Source organism: Heloderma suspectum, chromosome 7 (genome assembly GCF_057233095.1).
Source record: "Heloderma suspectum isolate Gila_16-S chromosome 7, 16-S_ref, whole genome shotgun sequence".
NCBI classification, from domain to species: domain Eukaryota; kingdom Metazoa; phylum Chordata; class Lepidosauria; order Squamata; family Helodermatidae; genus Heloderma; species Heloderma suspectum.
The window spans coordinates 59,394,044-59,410,428 of NC_139464.1; the positions used below are offsets into that span (position 1 = coordinate 59,394,044).

General features: G+C 42.8%; 1 protein-coding gene across 2 annotated transcripts in view; it reads left to right on the plus strand.

Annotated features, from left to right (window-relative positions):
• SLC6A15 (solute carrier family 6 member 15) overlaps positions 1-16,385 on the plus strand; it is a 53,770-nt gene that overhangs the window by 15,579 nt on the left and 21,806 nt on the right. For both annotated transcript variants that reach the window (XM_084810386.1, XM_084810387.1), the window contains exons 2-4: positions 4,781-5,256; positions 10,795-10,952; positions 13,170-13,296. In XM_084810386.1, the coding sequence (XP_084666512.1) occupies positions 4,968-5,256; positions 10,795-10,952; positions 13,170-13,296 (574 nt within the window). In that variant the 5' untranslated portion in view covers positions 4,781-4,967. The remainder of the gene's footprint in view (positions 1-4,780; positions 5,257-10,794; positions 10,953-13,169; positions 13,297-16,385) is intronic.

Genomic DNA, 16,385 nt, shown 5'->3' on the forward strand with positions numbered 1-16,385 from the left:
GCCAAACTCAGACCCTGAATCCACATTGCTAATTGGATTTTGTGCAGTACCATTTTTACACAGTGAAAGATACACCTTAAAATCTTATATCTGCTCATACCAGTTGATAAAGCTATCATCAACCAGTGCTACACTGGGCTTTGAATTCTTCTATGATCATAGGAATATACTTACAGTAAGGATACAGCCTGTTACGTGACATTATTTAGTTAGTCATCATTTTCTGACAAATGCATTACACGTACCACCTCCATTACATGTACCACCTCCTGTCTGAGATGCTTGCATTTTGCTAGCCATGGGGAAGTTCTACAGATGACACTAAAACACTTATGTGTTCCCCATTCTGTGATAGGAATGGAAAATCTACACTTGCATGATTGCACATATGATTAAAAAGTATTCTTTCCCACTTCATTCCCATATTAAAAACCTTTACACATGATACAAAGAGCAGGAGAGATGCTGCTATTTGTACACACATAGAAATTGACTTAACTGTGGGGTGTACATTTCATGTAACAAATAAACCTTATTCAGGCATTCTAAACATTGTTTAGGCAACACTGATAGTGCAGGGATACAGCTCCCATGGAACACTGTGTGTGTACAGCTGTAGGCACAAAGACCTCCTCCCTGCAGATGTTTGCTCTGTACAGGCAGATGCTTGGGGGAGGAGCGAAATGCTGCGCAACATTGGGGGCGGAGCTACTTGGTGCAGTCAGATCCCTGCTGGCATGCAGCCTTAACAATTTTTAGAACACCTATACTATCATCACATAGGAATTAAAGGGGTTTCTGGGGGTGGCCCCTGACTCTGGAAAATTCTCCCTAGCAAAGCTTTCCTGACACCCACATTGCTATCTTTTTGGTGCTAGTTAAGAATTGTCTGTTCTTTAAGGAATTTAAAATATTTTAGTATTTTCCATATTTAAGGTCTATTTTAGTCACTGTGGTGTGGCTTTAACTTTTGTACCTGATGGTGGTTTTAATTTTTGTATCTGTATTACATTTTATCCCCTTCATGGATCACTGGCTTGCATAAATCAGTGAAGCCATAAGCTATGCCATGCAGGGCCACCCAAGACGGACAGGTCATGGTGGAGAGTTCTGACAAAATGTGGTCCACTGGAGAAGGAAATGGCAACCCACTCCAGTATTCTTGCCAAGAAAACCCCATGGAACGTATCACAAGGCTAAAAGAGATGACGCTGGAAGATGAGCCCCTCAGGTCGGAAGGTGTCCAATATACTAATGGGGAAGAGCAGAGGGAATTTCCAAGTAGCGCCAGAAAGAGTGAAGCGGCTGGGCTAAAGCCGAAAGGACACTCAGTTGTGGATGTGTCTGGTGGTGAAAAGAAAGTCTGATGATGTAAAGAATGATATTTTTTAGGAACCTGGAATGTAAGATCAATGAATCAAGGTAAGCTGGAGGTGGTCAAAGATGAGATGGAAGACTGAACATCGACATCTTGGGAATTAGTGAATTAAAATGGACAGGCATGGGCGAATTTAATTCAGGTGACCATCGTATCTACTACTGTGGGCAAGAATCCCTTAGAAGAAATGGAGTAGCACTCATAGTCAACAAAAGGGTGGGAAAACCAGTACTGGGGTACAATCTCAAAAATGACAGAATGATCTCAGTATGAATCCAAGGCAAACCATTCAACATCACAGTAATTCAAGTCTATGCCCCAACCACTGAGGCCGAAGAAGCTGAGATTGATTGGTTCTATGAAGATCTACAACACCTTCTAGAACTAACACCCAAAAAAGATGTCCTCTTCATCATAGGGGATTGGAATGCTAAAGTAGGAAGTCAAGAAATCACTGGGATAACAGGCAAGCATGGCCTTGGTGTACAAAATGAATCAGGACAAAGGCTCATAGAGTTTTGCCAAGAGAACACGCTGATCATAGCAAACACTCTTTTCCAACAGCACAAGAGGCGACTCTACACATGGACATCACCAGATGGTCAATATTGAAATCAGATTGATTATGTCCTTTGCAGCCAAAGATGGAGAAGCTCTATACAGTCAGTAAAAATGAGACCTGGAGCTGACTGTGGCTCAGATCATGAGCTGCTTCTTGCAAAATTTAGTCTTAAATTGAAGGATGTGGGGAAAACCACTAAGCCATTCAGGTATGACCTAAATCATATCCCTTATGAATATACAGTGGAGATGAGGAATAGATTTCAGGGATTAGACCTGATAGACAGAGTGCCTGAGGAACTATGGACGGAGGTCCGTAACATTGTTCAGGGGGCAGCAACTCAAGCCATCCCAAAGAAAAAGAAATGCAAGAAAGCAAAGTGGCTGTCTGATGAGGCTTTACAAGTAGCTGAGGAAAGAAGGGAAGCGAAAAGGAAGGGAGAAAGGGGAAGATATGTCCAACTGAATGTAGAGTTCCAGAGAACAGCAAGGAAAGACAAGAAGGCCTTCTTAAATGAACAGTGCAAAGAAATTGAGGAAAACAATAGAATGGGAAAGACTAGAGATCTTTTCAAGAAAATCGGAGATCTCAAGGGAACGTTTTGTGCAAAGACGGGCATGATAAAGGACAAAGAAGGCAGGGATCTAACAGAAGCAGATGAGATGAAAAAGAGGTGGAAAGAATACAGAGAAGAACTATACAGGAAAGATCTGAATGTCCCTGATAGCCATGATATTGCGGTCACTGAACTTGAGCCCGACATCCTAGAGAGTGAAGTCAAGTGGGCCTTAGCAAGCATTAGTAACAACAAAGCTAGCGGAGATGACAGTACTCCAGCTGAGCTATTTAAGATCCTAAAAGATGATGCTGTTAAAGTGCTGCGCTCAATATGCCAACAAATTTGGAACACTCAGCGGTGGCCACAAGACTGGAAAAGGTCAGTTTACATTCCAATTCCAAAGAAGGGCAATGCCAAAGAGTGTTCAAACTACCGCACAATTGCGCTCATTTCACATGCCAGCAAGGTTATGCTCAAAATCCTACAAGCTAGGCTTCAACGGTATGTGAACTGAGAACTACTGGAAATCCATGCTGGGTTTCCAAGAGGCAGAGGAACTAGAGATTAAATCGCCAACATTCGCTGGATCATGGAGATAGAAGAGAATTCCAGAAAAATGTCTATTACTGCTTCATTGACTACGCTAAAGCCTTTGATTGTGTGGATCACAACAAACTCTGGCAAATTCTTAAAGAGATGGGAGTACCAGACCACCTTGCCTGTCTCCTGAGAAACCTGTACGAGGGTCAAGAAGCAACAGGAAGAACCAGACATGGAACAACCGATTGGTTCAAAATTGGGAAAGGAGTACGACAAGGCTGTATATTGTCACCCTGGTTATTTAATTTATATGCAGAGTACATTATGAGAAATGCTCGGTTGGATGAATCACAGGTCAGAATTAAGTTTGCTGGGAGAATTATCAACAACCTCAGATACGCAGACGATACCACCCTAATGGCAGAAAGCGAAGAGGATCTAAAGAGTCTCTTGTTGAGGGTGAAAGTGGAGAGTGCAAAAGCTGGTTTGAAATTCAACATTAAAAAAACTCAGATCATGGCATCTGGCCCCATCACTTCCTGGCATATAGAAGGGGAAGAAATGGAAGCAGTGACAGATTTTACTTTCTTGGGCTCCAAGATCACCGCAGACGGTGACTGTAGCCATGAAATTAAGACACTTGCTCCTTGGGAGGAAAGCTATGGCAAACCTAGACAGCATAGTAAGAAGCAGAGACATCACCTTGCCAACAAAGGTTTGTATAATCAAAGCTATGGTTTTCCCAGTCGTAACGTATGGCTGTGAGAGCTGGACTATAAGGAAGGCTGAGCGCCAAAGAATTGATGCTTTTGAACTGTGGTGCTGGAGAAGGCTCTTACAAGTCCCCTGGACTGCAAGGAGGTCAAATCAGTCAATCCTAAAGGAAATCAACCCTGCGTGCTCATTGGAAGGACAGATACTGAAGCTGAAGCTCAAATATTTTGGCCACCTGATGTGAAGAGAAAACTCCCTGGAAAAGACCCTGATGCTGGGAAAGATTGAAGGCAAAAGGAGAAGGGAACAGCAGAGGATGAGATGGCTAGATAGCATCACCGATGCAATGAATATGAACTTGAGCACACTCTGGGAGAGAGTGGAGGACAGGAAGGCCTGGCTTGCTATGGTCCATGGGGTCACGAAGAGTCGGACATGACTTAAAAGACTGAACAACAATTACATTTTATGCTGTGTCAGTACATATCTATTTGTCTTATGCTGTGTTGGATGTTATTTTGAGTTTGTTGTGTTTTTATTGTGCTTTAAACTGAACTATACAACACCTAGAGAAATCTATTTTATGAGATGTTTAACAATAAGAATAAATAAAAAAGGAATTGCATTTTTAGATGTTGAAAGAAATACATTTCAATTTTAAACAATATTTCTTTGGCTAAGGATGCTCCAAAATCAATAATCTTCTTGGATGCATATGTAAAAAGTAGTGTGATCATACCATAGTGTTGGCTTACTTGCCTCTTAAATGTGTCAGCAGAAGAGTGTTTTATTTTAAGTGAATATTTAACCTCTAAAAGATTTGGATGGAGTAATACAGCTGAGAAGTAGGATAATTTTGAAATACTATCAATTATTCATTTAGCCTTTAAAAAGAAAGTACAGAAAAGTGCTGGAAATGAGAACTATGCATTTTTGTCATAGAATGAAATAAATAATCTACAGGCAACCAATGAAGCAACATTTTCTAGTATTATATACTCTTCTTTTTTTTTTTTTTTTTTTACAGGTATTTATGTTTACAGCAAGAAATTACACACAGCAGTTACAAACACCTGGATCACATTGCAGAAAGGGGCATTGTTGACATTTTCTTCACATTTTCTTGACTTGACAAAAAACAGATACTGACTGAGGCTGGATAGCCCATCTGAAGTGAACTTGATCTGAACTTGATTATCGTTTCCTTGTTGCAAATGCCTAAGAACAGCAAGGTGGTAAAAAGAGAAATAGACGATGATGTCATTGAATCAGTTAAAGATCTCTTATCAAATGAAGACCCTGTTGATGATGCTTTCAAGAAAAGTGAGCTGTCGGTTAATGATTCAGAGGACAAAGATGTAGATGTGGAAGAGGGATCTGATGTAGAAGAAGAGAGACCAGCCTGGAACAGCAAACTTCAGTATATTCTGGCGCAAGTTGGATTTTCCGTAGGCTTGGGGAACGTATGGCGATTTCCATACCTGTGTCAAAAAAATGGCGGAGGTAAAACTCTGTATTTACTCATTGACTTTGCTTATGTACAGCTGCTACTATTGGTCCCTGTTGTTCTTTTATCCCAGGCTTCCCCAGCATGCTGTCCTCCAGATATTTTGCACTGCAACTCCCATCAGTCCCAAGCAATATGGCCAGTGGTCAGGGATTATGGGAGTTGTAGTCCAAAACATTGGGAGGGCATCACATTAGGGAAGGTTGTCTCACCCCCATTCCTACTGTTGTGATAATCAGTGTTGACTCCCAGGGCCATTAAACAAATCTGCTTTTAACATGCACATTTAAAAAAAAAATGTAAATAGCAGCTGCTGGAGGGAGGGACTGCTAATTATCAGGACCCCAGCAGGTGAGGAGAGGGAATTTAACTTTTTTTTCATCCCTTGCTGTAATCCTGATGAAAATTTCTCCTTTAAAGCTGCTATTTGCGCTGGGAAGAAATCCCCCTTTGGCACCTGTAGGAGCTTTCTCCCCAGTACAGATAGCTGCTTCAGAAGAGTTACTTTCATCAGGTCCGCAACAGGGGAAGAAGGGGTTTAACTCCCTCCCTGCCTGCTGCAATCCCAAAAATTATCCCCCCTCCACAGTAGCTGTTACTACTGTAACATACATTTTAAAAATGTATGTTAAATACAGAAACATATTTACCATTACATCTAGTTTGGCCCCAAGTCCTTGAAGAATCTCTTACAATGAAAAACAACTTTGTTGTTCTTTTTTTAATCATTCCTCAAAAAATAATTGATTTGGTAATTTCCCCTAGACCTCCATAGATTTACACTGGCAAGATAAACAGTACTTTCCTCCAATCTCCTCAAAAAGGATATTGAGGTATTGTGTTTGTTGAAATTTACTAAATTAATGAATTCATTACTTAAAGCCAAGTAATGAATCACAAGTTGAGTCCAATTCACAGGTTGGATGTCCAGATGCAAAAGAGGACAGGGCTCCTGCACTTTTAATACTTGTGTAATAGAACAGCGAATGTCAGCTACACCTGCTGAACTTCCCTCTTCTATGTAGATATTGTACAAAATATTACCTCTGGCCACTCTACCCACAAGTTGCTTGAATTATGTGATTTTGTACCGGAGCTCACTCATCTATAATTTTGAACATGAATAGATTAAAAGGTATCTGCACTACCATGTGGGATGGAGATGAAGGAACTATTGGCCCAAATGCACGTTCCGCTTGTGTAGGCATCAGCTGACCTTTAATGGACTCCAGTGGGGTCATTTTCATATTTTTAACCCCCCTTGGAAAAAATGGGGAGAGGAAAGGTTTAATCCTTCCCTCCCAGAGTGTGCTGGTCCTGATCTGAATCAGGACTGCGTGCAGTTACAGTGGAGTAAAGAAAAATATCAGGCTCAGATACACCTGTATGATTAGCAGAACGTGTAGTTTGTCCCTGACTCACGAAGGGCAGCTTCTACCCCTGCACAGCAGAAGTAAAAGGCAGAACATAAATTGTGTTCTGGAAAACTTTAAGCCTAATCATAAAGTCAGACCCAAGTTTCATTGCTTTCAGGTCTGTGTAGGACTGCGGCTTTAATTTGAGAGGTGGAGCTCAGCTTGCTGCCTTGGATAGGCTACACCTAAGGATGGATGAAAGTCCCTTACCTGGTCCCACAGCTGTTTTCGGTGGGGGGGGAGGTACTCCGTTTCTCCCCCCGAAAACTTGGTGGGGGGCGCCCCGCCCCTCCCGGCCGAAATTCAGGCTGGGGGAGAGGTGCCCCATCCCTCCCCGCCGAAATTCTGGCTTGGGGGGAGCGCCCCGTCTCCCCGGCCGTGAAATAAAAAAGTAAATTGTAAAAAAACCCCAAAAAACGTGATAGGCTACGTAACGATTTGCGTAGCCTATCATGGCTAGATTTTCAAAGTCAGCCGTGATAGGCTACGTAAATCGTTACGTAGCCTATCATGTTTTTTTTTTTTTTACTTTACTGGGAAATGGTGGCGGCGGCAGCCGGTCGGAAGACCGGCCACCGCAACGCCGCCACAACGCCGCCAACGCCGCCGCAACGCCACCGGGACCCGCTGCCGAGAAGGTCATTTGACAGAGGTAAGTCCCAAATCGGCGGGGGCGGGGGGGCGGAGGATTTCCCCACCAATTTCAGGGGAATGCTAACGCATTCGGCCTCCCGGAGATTCGTGGAGAAATTCTCCGACATCCCTAGTACACCTGATGTTTACACCAGTGAGAAGGAAGAGATTGGGATGATTTCCAACCCTGCATCAGTTCCCAGAATTAGAGAGGTAGAAGAAAAGAGAGCATGTGCAAGCGTTAGGATTTGTTGCTAAGTATTTCTCTATAATATTTTTTTCTCAAAGTACATTGCCAAACCCTTAAAATTTATTTGGCATTTCTCCAATACAATTGAAATGTGAACATCCTCTTGTACTGCGGATTACTTGCAGTTATTTTTCCTGTAGTTGCAAAACAGGCGTTCTATAGCTTCCTGTTGCTCTTCAGTTATTGGATTTCTCATAATTACTGAAATGTCCTGCCATTTCTACAGACGGGGATGTTTACAGAGCATGTTGCTTGGCATGCACTGTAAATAGAAGAAAAATCCTGCCTGGGCATCGATGCCTGCAAGCTAAGAAGGAAGTATGTTGTTATGTTCTAAATTCTGGAATATAATCGCTACAAATCTTCCATGGGAAATATTATATGTTTATTAGAGAGTTGATCCCAGAACATTTTGATCATCCCCATATCATATCTGTACCAACCCCTTTTTAGCAGGAGCCCTGCTTACTCCTGCTAACTCCAATAAGTACCACTGCTGGTTTTTTCCACATGTTACGGGTCACCGGTGAAGGAACAGCACAGGACGTTAATATTGCACACCTTTGTCCTGTCAATGGGAGCACAGAAGAGGACTAAAACCATGTGTACATATTTATTCATGTATACTTACACATTTCTATCTCACCCTTTTATAAAAAATGTCCAACACAAAAAACAGCATATGAAAATTAAAGCAATATATCCAAACTCATCAAACTCAAACTTCATAAAAATCAAGATGGCTTTGAAGAGCAGCATTCAGAGTTCTGTTTAAAAGGCAATAGCTAAAAGTGATTACTCAAAACGATGAGTCTTGGCTGCCTGCCAAACAGTGAGGAGTGATGGGGTCAGGTGTCAGGGTGGAAACTGAGCCAATAGAACCCCAGAGCAGTTCTGATTCTGAGGAGGAACAGCAATCCGTGTGTCAGGAGCACCCTGGCGGCCTCTTTCAGTCTACTCCAATAGCCAACTCAAGACACAGACAAAAGGATTCTTTTCAAGGCTTTAATCCTTTTACAACTTAATGACTCTTTCGGATGCTAATCACCAGCCACTAAGCAATGAACAGCAGAGTAGCCTATGTTCCGGGTTAGGCAGTTGGTCCCCATTTGAAGGAGAATCACTTGCAGACCCTGAACTTATGGGCTAGAGAGAGTTCCTCCCTCTTCCCCTTGGGTCCATGGGACGCGGCCATTGCTTGTGTGTCAGACGGGCACTAAGCCTCCTTTCCGCGCCCTCGATCGCTCGTCACTCCCTGCGTCTGCGTCGAGCATCTAGCAAGCCCCCCTCCCACACTCTCTCACTGCCAGGGTCACTATCTCAGGAATGCTGGCAGGAGGAATCTCTGCCAGCTGCTGTGCCTGTGAGGGAGGAGCGGGCTCCTTTCCCACGGATTGCTGTTCCTCCTCAGAATCAGAACTGCTCTGGGGTTCTATGGGTCAGTTTCCACCCTGACGCCATGGGAGAGGAGCTCACTCATCTCTCACAGGCACAGCAGCTGGCAGAGATTCCTCCTGCCAGCATTCCTGGATAGATAGTGACCCTGGCAGCTAGAGAGTGCTGGAGGGGGGCTTGCTGGATGCTCGACGCCTATGCAGGGAGCGACGACAGATGGAGGGCGCGGAAAGGAGGCGTAGTGCTCATTTGGCGCGCAAGCAACATTCACTTCTTGAGGACCCAAGGGAAAGAGGGAGGATCTCTCCCTAGCCCATAAGTTCAGGGTCTTCACGTGATTCTCCTTCAAACGGGGACCAACTGCCTAACCTGGAGCATAGGCTACTCTGCTATCTTTCCCCAGTGGTGTTCCTTGATTGGTCGCTGGTGGTTAGCATCTGAAAGAGTCATTAAGTTGTAAAAGGACTAAAGCCTTGAAAAGAATCCTTTTGTCTTTGTCTTGAGTTGGCTATTGGAGTAGACTATAAGAGGCAGCTAGGGCGCTCCTGACATCAGGTGCATTTCCTTTTGGCTGGGCATTTCACGATCTCAATGCCATCACAGAAAAATCCCTGCCTCTTATACCCATCCACCCTACTTCAGATAGCCAGGGGACCTGGAGTGAGATCTCGGAAGAGGATATCAAAAGTTAGGCAGCTGATTCAGTCATCACTTCCCTGAATCCTGAAAATACACATAAAATATAGCAGAGTTAGGCTTTATTTGGCAAGATTTGGAGGAAGGTCACATTTGCAGAAAATAGAGTGTTGTAAACGTAAAACGTGCATTTAGGGTGTAATTTCACAATATTACAATACTGTGTGGATGTTAATAAAACATGAATTTTGGGTATTGGGCGGAAAGACAGACTTGAAAGAGAAAGGCATGGATCGGGGTAGGCAACCTGGTGTCCTCCAGATGTTTTGGACTGTATCCCTTAATACCTCACCATTGGCCATGCTGGCTGGGACTTTTGGAGTTGTAGTCCAAAACATCTAGAAGATACCAGGTTGCCTACCCCTAGCATAGATTAAAACTGGAAATGTTATGATTTTGTCTACATATACCAAGTAGAAAGGGGAGCCACTGCTGTTTCTTTGTGCACCTTTAGTATTTGTGCCTTAGCTATGCACTTTATGGGTAAGGTAGCTTCTTCGTGTTTCACAGAGCTAGCCCGGTAGTTCTTGCTGAGCATCAAAGTGTCTAGACACTCATATCCTATTCCAGGCATGCCTGTGGAATGCTAGGTCCCCCACCTTTTTTGATTCTTACAAGGATGCTTCTGATCCTGAGAGGACACTGGGTTGTCTGCTTTGATTTTTTGGCCTACAACTCCCATCAGCCCTAGCCAGCATAGTTAATGATGAGGCATGATAAGAGTTCTAGGCCAAAATATCTGGAGGGACACAAGTTACCCACCCCTGGCTCTGAGGATCACAAGACGACTGTACTGCAGAGCTTTTCTTTTTTCTTTTAACAAGCAATTTTCTCCAGTAATTTGTCCAAATTTCTCACTCGTTTGTATTCTGTACCTTTTTGTGGGCTCAGTCCACCAGGCTATTGTGCTCTACCCAACATCTCTGAGCTTCACTGGGTCCCAGAGTGATTCCTGTTTTTCAGTCCTTGCTATGGAGAAGGTTTGCTGCATGCACCCATTGGTGCATGCAGCCTTTGTTCTAGGCTTTGCAAGGGTGCTTTACAGTCATGCTCTGCCCCCAACTATTTCTGCAAGTTGCTATATAATCCTTTCTAAATATGGTTCAGTATTCTAATGGTTACTCAACATCTTCTTGGTTTGACAGGTGCCTATCTTGTGCCATATTTAATTTTGCTGCTGGTCATAGGAATACCCCTTTTTTTCCTGGAGCTTTCAGTGGGTCAGAGAATCCGTCGTGGAAGCATTGGAGTATGGAATTATATCAGCCCTAAACTTGGTGGAATTGGATTTGCAAGCTGTATAGTAAGTAATTGCATATTACATGTTTCCCAAACCTTAATGCATAATGGGAGTGTCCAATACAAAGATCAAATCTTTGTACTAGTGCAAAATCTGTGCAAATGCCCATGTAACCATGAAACCAATTAGCATACATGCCAGTTATTTCAACTAGAGGCTAAAGCACTAAGAATAAAACTTTAAAATAGTGCAACAACAAATGCAAAGAAAGCATTTAGCAAATGTTGCCCACTCTTTTTAAGTGTATTTACTACCAGATCATGCAGTTGTATGGATTTAAAACCATTTTTTAGCTGTTGTGTTCCAACCCATGGCAGCTAAAGGCCATCTTGTTCTTAACAGGTAAATGCAGCCACCTCTGCCTTACCTGCCATTAAATATCCCTAGAAGGACTTACCAAAGAAACATACATATGCAAAGTGTATGGGGAGCTGAGGGCCTGGAGTTGGACAAACTGTCTTTATCATACCATGTAATAGGTCATAACTGGGTATATCTTTAGTCCTTCCCTCATCACAGCCCCGGTCCAAAGGTATCTTGCTGCCTGAGGCAGCAACACACACTGCTGCTGCCACCTTGCACCCCTCCCTGGTCTTGGGGCTCTTATGAGAGCTCAGCTGGCCAGAGCCCCATGGCTGCATCTTCTGGCCATGGTGGCAGTAAAACTGAAGAGAAGGGGGGCGTACAATGTGAGGGAAACAGGGTGGGTGGCTGCTCTAGAGAGCCCCGTCAGCCGCTCTCTTATTGTGGCAAATGCCACAGCAGGTGAGTGGTTGGTGGGGCTCTCCAGAGCACCCGCTGAAGGCTGCGGGACAATGATGGTGGCAGGGGGCCCTCCTGGTGGGGGCAGGAGTAAGCAGCACAATTTGCCACTCCTCCACCTGATGTGGGTGCCTCAGACTGTGTCATGATCAGGCTGGTTCCGCTTCATCATGTTCTTTCTTGAGCAAGTATTTTGTTTTCTGTGGCTGTTTTGTAGTAGGGCAGGAACACGAATAGTGACTGTTGTGGAAGTTCTCAGCCCTAGTGCCTGTGCAAAGCCACAGCTTACCCTTGCACTGGAATTGGAGTTCTTACATGTGTGAATGTTATCAGCTGCTGAGCTGGTTCTGGCTCTGTCATGTAGCAGGGTGGAGGGACCTGCTTAGGGCAACACCATGACTGTGGATAGATAAGGACAAGAATTTGTGTCTTCAACTTACCCCGTCCTAACCCAATATTTGTTCCTACATCAAATCATAGGATTATTATCATTATCATCATAATTATTTACATTTCTATGCTGCTCCATAGCCACAGCTCTTTGGGCAGTTTACAAAGGTTAAAACATTAAAAATACAATATGCAAAATTTAAAACCATAAAAAAACACAAATAGGCAGTATACACAGAGACAACATATGTCTAAAAACAACTTCGAGTGATCAGCAATCTGCCAAACCATAAAACAAATCCAGGATTGATTAAAAACTCATCACATGCTGCCAGATGCCTGGGAAAAGAGAAAAGCCTTTACCTGGCACCGAAAAGATAACAATGTTGGTTCCAGGCAAGCCTCATTGGGGAGATTATTCCAGAATTTGGGAGCCACCACCAAGAAGGCTTTCTCCCTTGTTTGCCAAGAGACAGTCCTTTTGTTATTTGAATGTTTATTCCAGGCGTGCAAAAAGACTACAGTGCAGACTACAGGCGGCCCTCCAAGCCTAGTCTGCCCCATCCCCCGACCCCAGCATCTGCTGCCATTGAAAAAATGGGGGAGAGGGGGAGGAAAAATGCTCTAGGAACAGGATCTATAGTTTCTTCCACAGAGCAGGAACCTCATTCCTAGAGCATTCTAGGAAGCAGTGGTTGAAGGTTCCTGCCTAGTTCCTGAGATTCTCTAGGAATGGGGTAACTTCTCTGTGGCAAGAACCATAGAGCCTATTCATAGAGTGGCTCCCCCTTTTTTGTGATCACATTGGGGTGGCTGGGGGCTTCGATACCTTGATGCTGTTCCTAGAAGAGGAAGATCTGTTACTGCTTCAGTGAATCTGAGTGAGAAGGGTGTATGTGCATGCGAGAGAGAGAGAGAGAGAGAAGGGTGTGCACGCAGGTATGTGCAGGCCCTGTCACCCCAGCAGACATCTGATGCAGCCCTTGGAACTGAAAAGGTTGTGCAACCCTAGTCTATGCAGTTCCTAAGGAAAAAAAATGCTTTAAAAATGCATTGCTTTTTCTGCAGGTGTGCTTTTTTGTGGCCCTCTACTACAATGTCATCATTGGATGGAGTTTGTTTTACTTTTCTCAGTCCTTTCAGCATCCATTGCCATGGGACCAATGTCCTTTGGTGAAAAATTCTTCGCATACCTGTAAGTGTTGGATATATTAAGGCTTCTTTTTCCTCTCTTTTTAAAATATATATTTTCATTGAAGTTTTATAAGCATTACAGAATTCAACAATAATAATCAACAAAAGAGAGATTATTGAGTGCAAATAATTTGGTCAAAAACCCACTGATTATTTCCTCAGGTTTGGGTTAAGATATCTATAGTTTAATAGGTACTTTTAAAAGGATATTGAACTGCAGTGGTTAGTATTGTTAAATCAAGTTGCTGATCTCCCCCATATTACTTTTACAATACTATTCTTACCAATAACACTTGATATCAAGTATAAGAAGTGTACAAATTGAAACAAAGCAGAAAAGAAAAAATCCATTATGTTTCTGTTTTTGGAGTTGGTGGATTTTTTTTCCCACTTACATTGGTTTCCTTGTAAACCCACACAAAGGGAAATAATTCTATTTCCCTTTGTATGAGTTTGTATAATGAACAGGGATGAAATGCTTCCAGTTGTTTAGCTTGGCAGAGATGCTTATGGTAGGTGTCGTATGTAATTTGTAATAAAACATTTTACTTTATTTTACATGGCTTCCTGTTCGAGTTTGGCAGGATGATGTCATGAAAGCAAAACCAAATAATGAGGCTATCAAAGACAGAGCACTCACAGAGAGCCTCATTCATTTTAGTGGAGTTTGGATTGAATACAGCACTTTTGTGACAACTATAGAGGTCTCTTTTCGCACATCCCGAAAGTGACCTTTTGAATAACTACATTGGTAACCCATCAGCTACCACCTTGAACATAAACCAAGGGAATGATATTAGGGCAGTAACACAGAAATTCATGTCGGGTGAATTTTACTCGAAACAAGACTTTTAAATGACTTTCCCAAACATAACTCCTCTCTTCTCAATCATTCACAACAATAAATGTATCTTATGCTCCAGTTTAGCATAAAGCTCGCAGTGCTGGGGAGGGCTGGATTGCGTCTATTCAGGGAAGTCTCTAAAACTTAATTTAAAGTTAATTCTAATTTAAAGAATTAACACTCTGGCCGACAGAGCCAGGTAGCGCAGAATCAGTGACAGAGGCCTTCACAGCCTTCTGTTCCTCTGTTTTGAGCCACATAGGCCTCTGAGCCTGTCTGGATCACTCACTCACTCACCTGGGAACAGAGCTGGGAGCCTTGTGTTTCTTGCAAATCTGCATCTCTCCATTCCCCTCTTCCCACTAAAGCTGTGGCAGTGTTTATGTGGCAGCTGGGAGGAGAGTGAGAAAATCCCCATTTGGATTTTCCCTCCCATGGTTGTAGCTGTGTCTATGGCCTTGGAAGAGGAAATCCGCTATATCCTATATGGCCTGCATGCTCTCACAGGGATCATAGAATTGCTGTACCCATTGCTCCACTACAAATGCGAGTCTGTGCAGAAACAACCTTCAAGTTGTGGGTCCAAAATGCTAAAAGTGGAAACAGATGGATTGAATAATTTTTTATTTAAAGTGTCTCCGAAGGCAAAGTTAAAAGTTACATTCCAAATTTACTTAGCTCATTTTCATAGTAGCATTTGGGTCAGTTTGTCTGAAACAAGAAGATGCAAGTTTGAAACCTTTCCATGTTATATGTCAAACATTTCCTGTTGCTTTATCAACATTTTCACTAAAGCAGAGTTGTTTGTAAATAAAATTCAGGTGAAATTTTACACTAATGATTTCCTTGTTACAGTCATGTAGTTTTCCTAAACGTTAAGCAACAGAAAACCCAAGGGGATAAGTGAAATACCTGTGAATAATCAGACTATATTATGTCTGCTTCATATACCAACAGGAATTAGGCAATCATTCATAGCCATAATAAAATAATCCCATTCTGGCATATCATGAAGGACTATAAAATGCAATCTATCTCTAGGCTTTAATTATCTCTCGGTGACCACATGCTTTCATCTCCAGATAATAAGAGAAACAGATCTTAATTGCATTTCTAATAATATTTTTTCCTTTGCCTGAAGCAGGTCTATAAGCTATTTTGAAATGTTGCAGAAACTTTCCTGATGAGATGCTTGCTAGTTTTATAATTGCTTCTCAGTAGTCAAATTATCCAAGCACATGCAGATTACTGTTATTGTAAAATAACTGACGTTTCTTGTATAAAATATTTGAGATAATATATGGTTCAGGAAAAGGATTAAAAGTTTGGCAAAGCTCACATTTACTTGACTGTAGTAGGATCACAGCTTTAGGCTATAATCTTCAAACCACTTATTCCAGAGTATTTCTGTTGACGTCTCATGGAATGGGAATTCCCTGCAAGAACAGGCCTGAAGATCTGGTTTCTAAAAGAATAAGAGTGCAGTGCTAAAGAATTGCCCATCCAGTTGCTCCACCCATCCAGTGTCTTGCTGGCAGGAGCCATGCAGGTCAGGAGGAATGGCAAAGGTTTTACAGACTTGCCGTCCTCCTTTGAAAAATATCTGCTAGATGGGCCTCTGAGCCCATCTAGCTGCCACATGCTGCTGGGGGCAGGTCTGGGGCCAGGACCTGAGAGGCCTTTGGATCGGGCAGATCGTTGGCCCCTCCCTGCCCCACCCATTGGCATGCCCACTCCTTCTGACTTTGGGTGAGGAGCTGCTGCAGAGCTTTCTGCAGCAGATGGGAGGTGCTAGGGAGGGACAGGGGAGATACACTGTCTACGGGGCCATAGGATTGCTTGAAAGTAAATAAAAAATAACTTTGTCAGAAAGTGTCTTCATGTTTTTACCTAAATGCTCTATCCAGTTTCTTGCAAGTTGCTTATATACAGGATTTCAACATCTTAGCCAGTATTTTCCCAAACAGTTTGTTATCTCATATTCATTACAAAAGTTGCATTATGCAAATGCAAAGTAATTTAAGGCTGCAGTCCCTGTATACACTTACTTGAGAGTAGGCCCCATTGAAGTCAGTGGGCTTTATTTCTGATTTATTTAGGGTTAGGTGTTCATGGAAAGCTTGACACAAAGTTCATTGTAGAGCATTTACAGCTCCCTAACTTGATCTAAATTGACACATACTCCTCTCTCCATTCAGTATCTCCATTCATGTTCTCATGAAACTGAGCACCTCTGAAGGAGTACA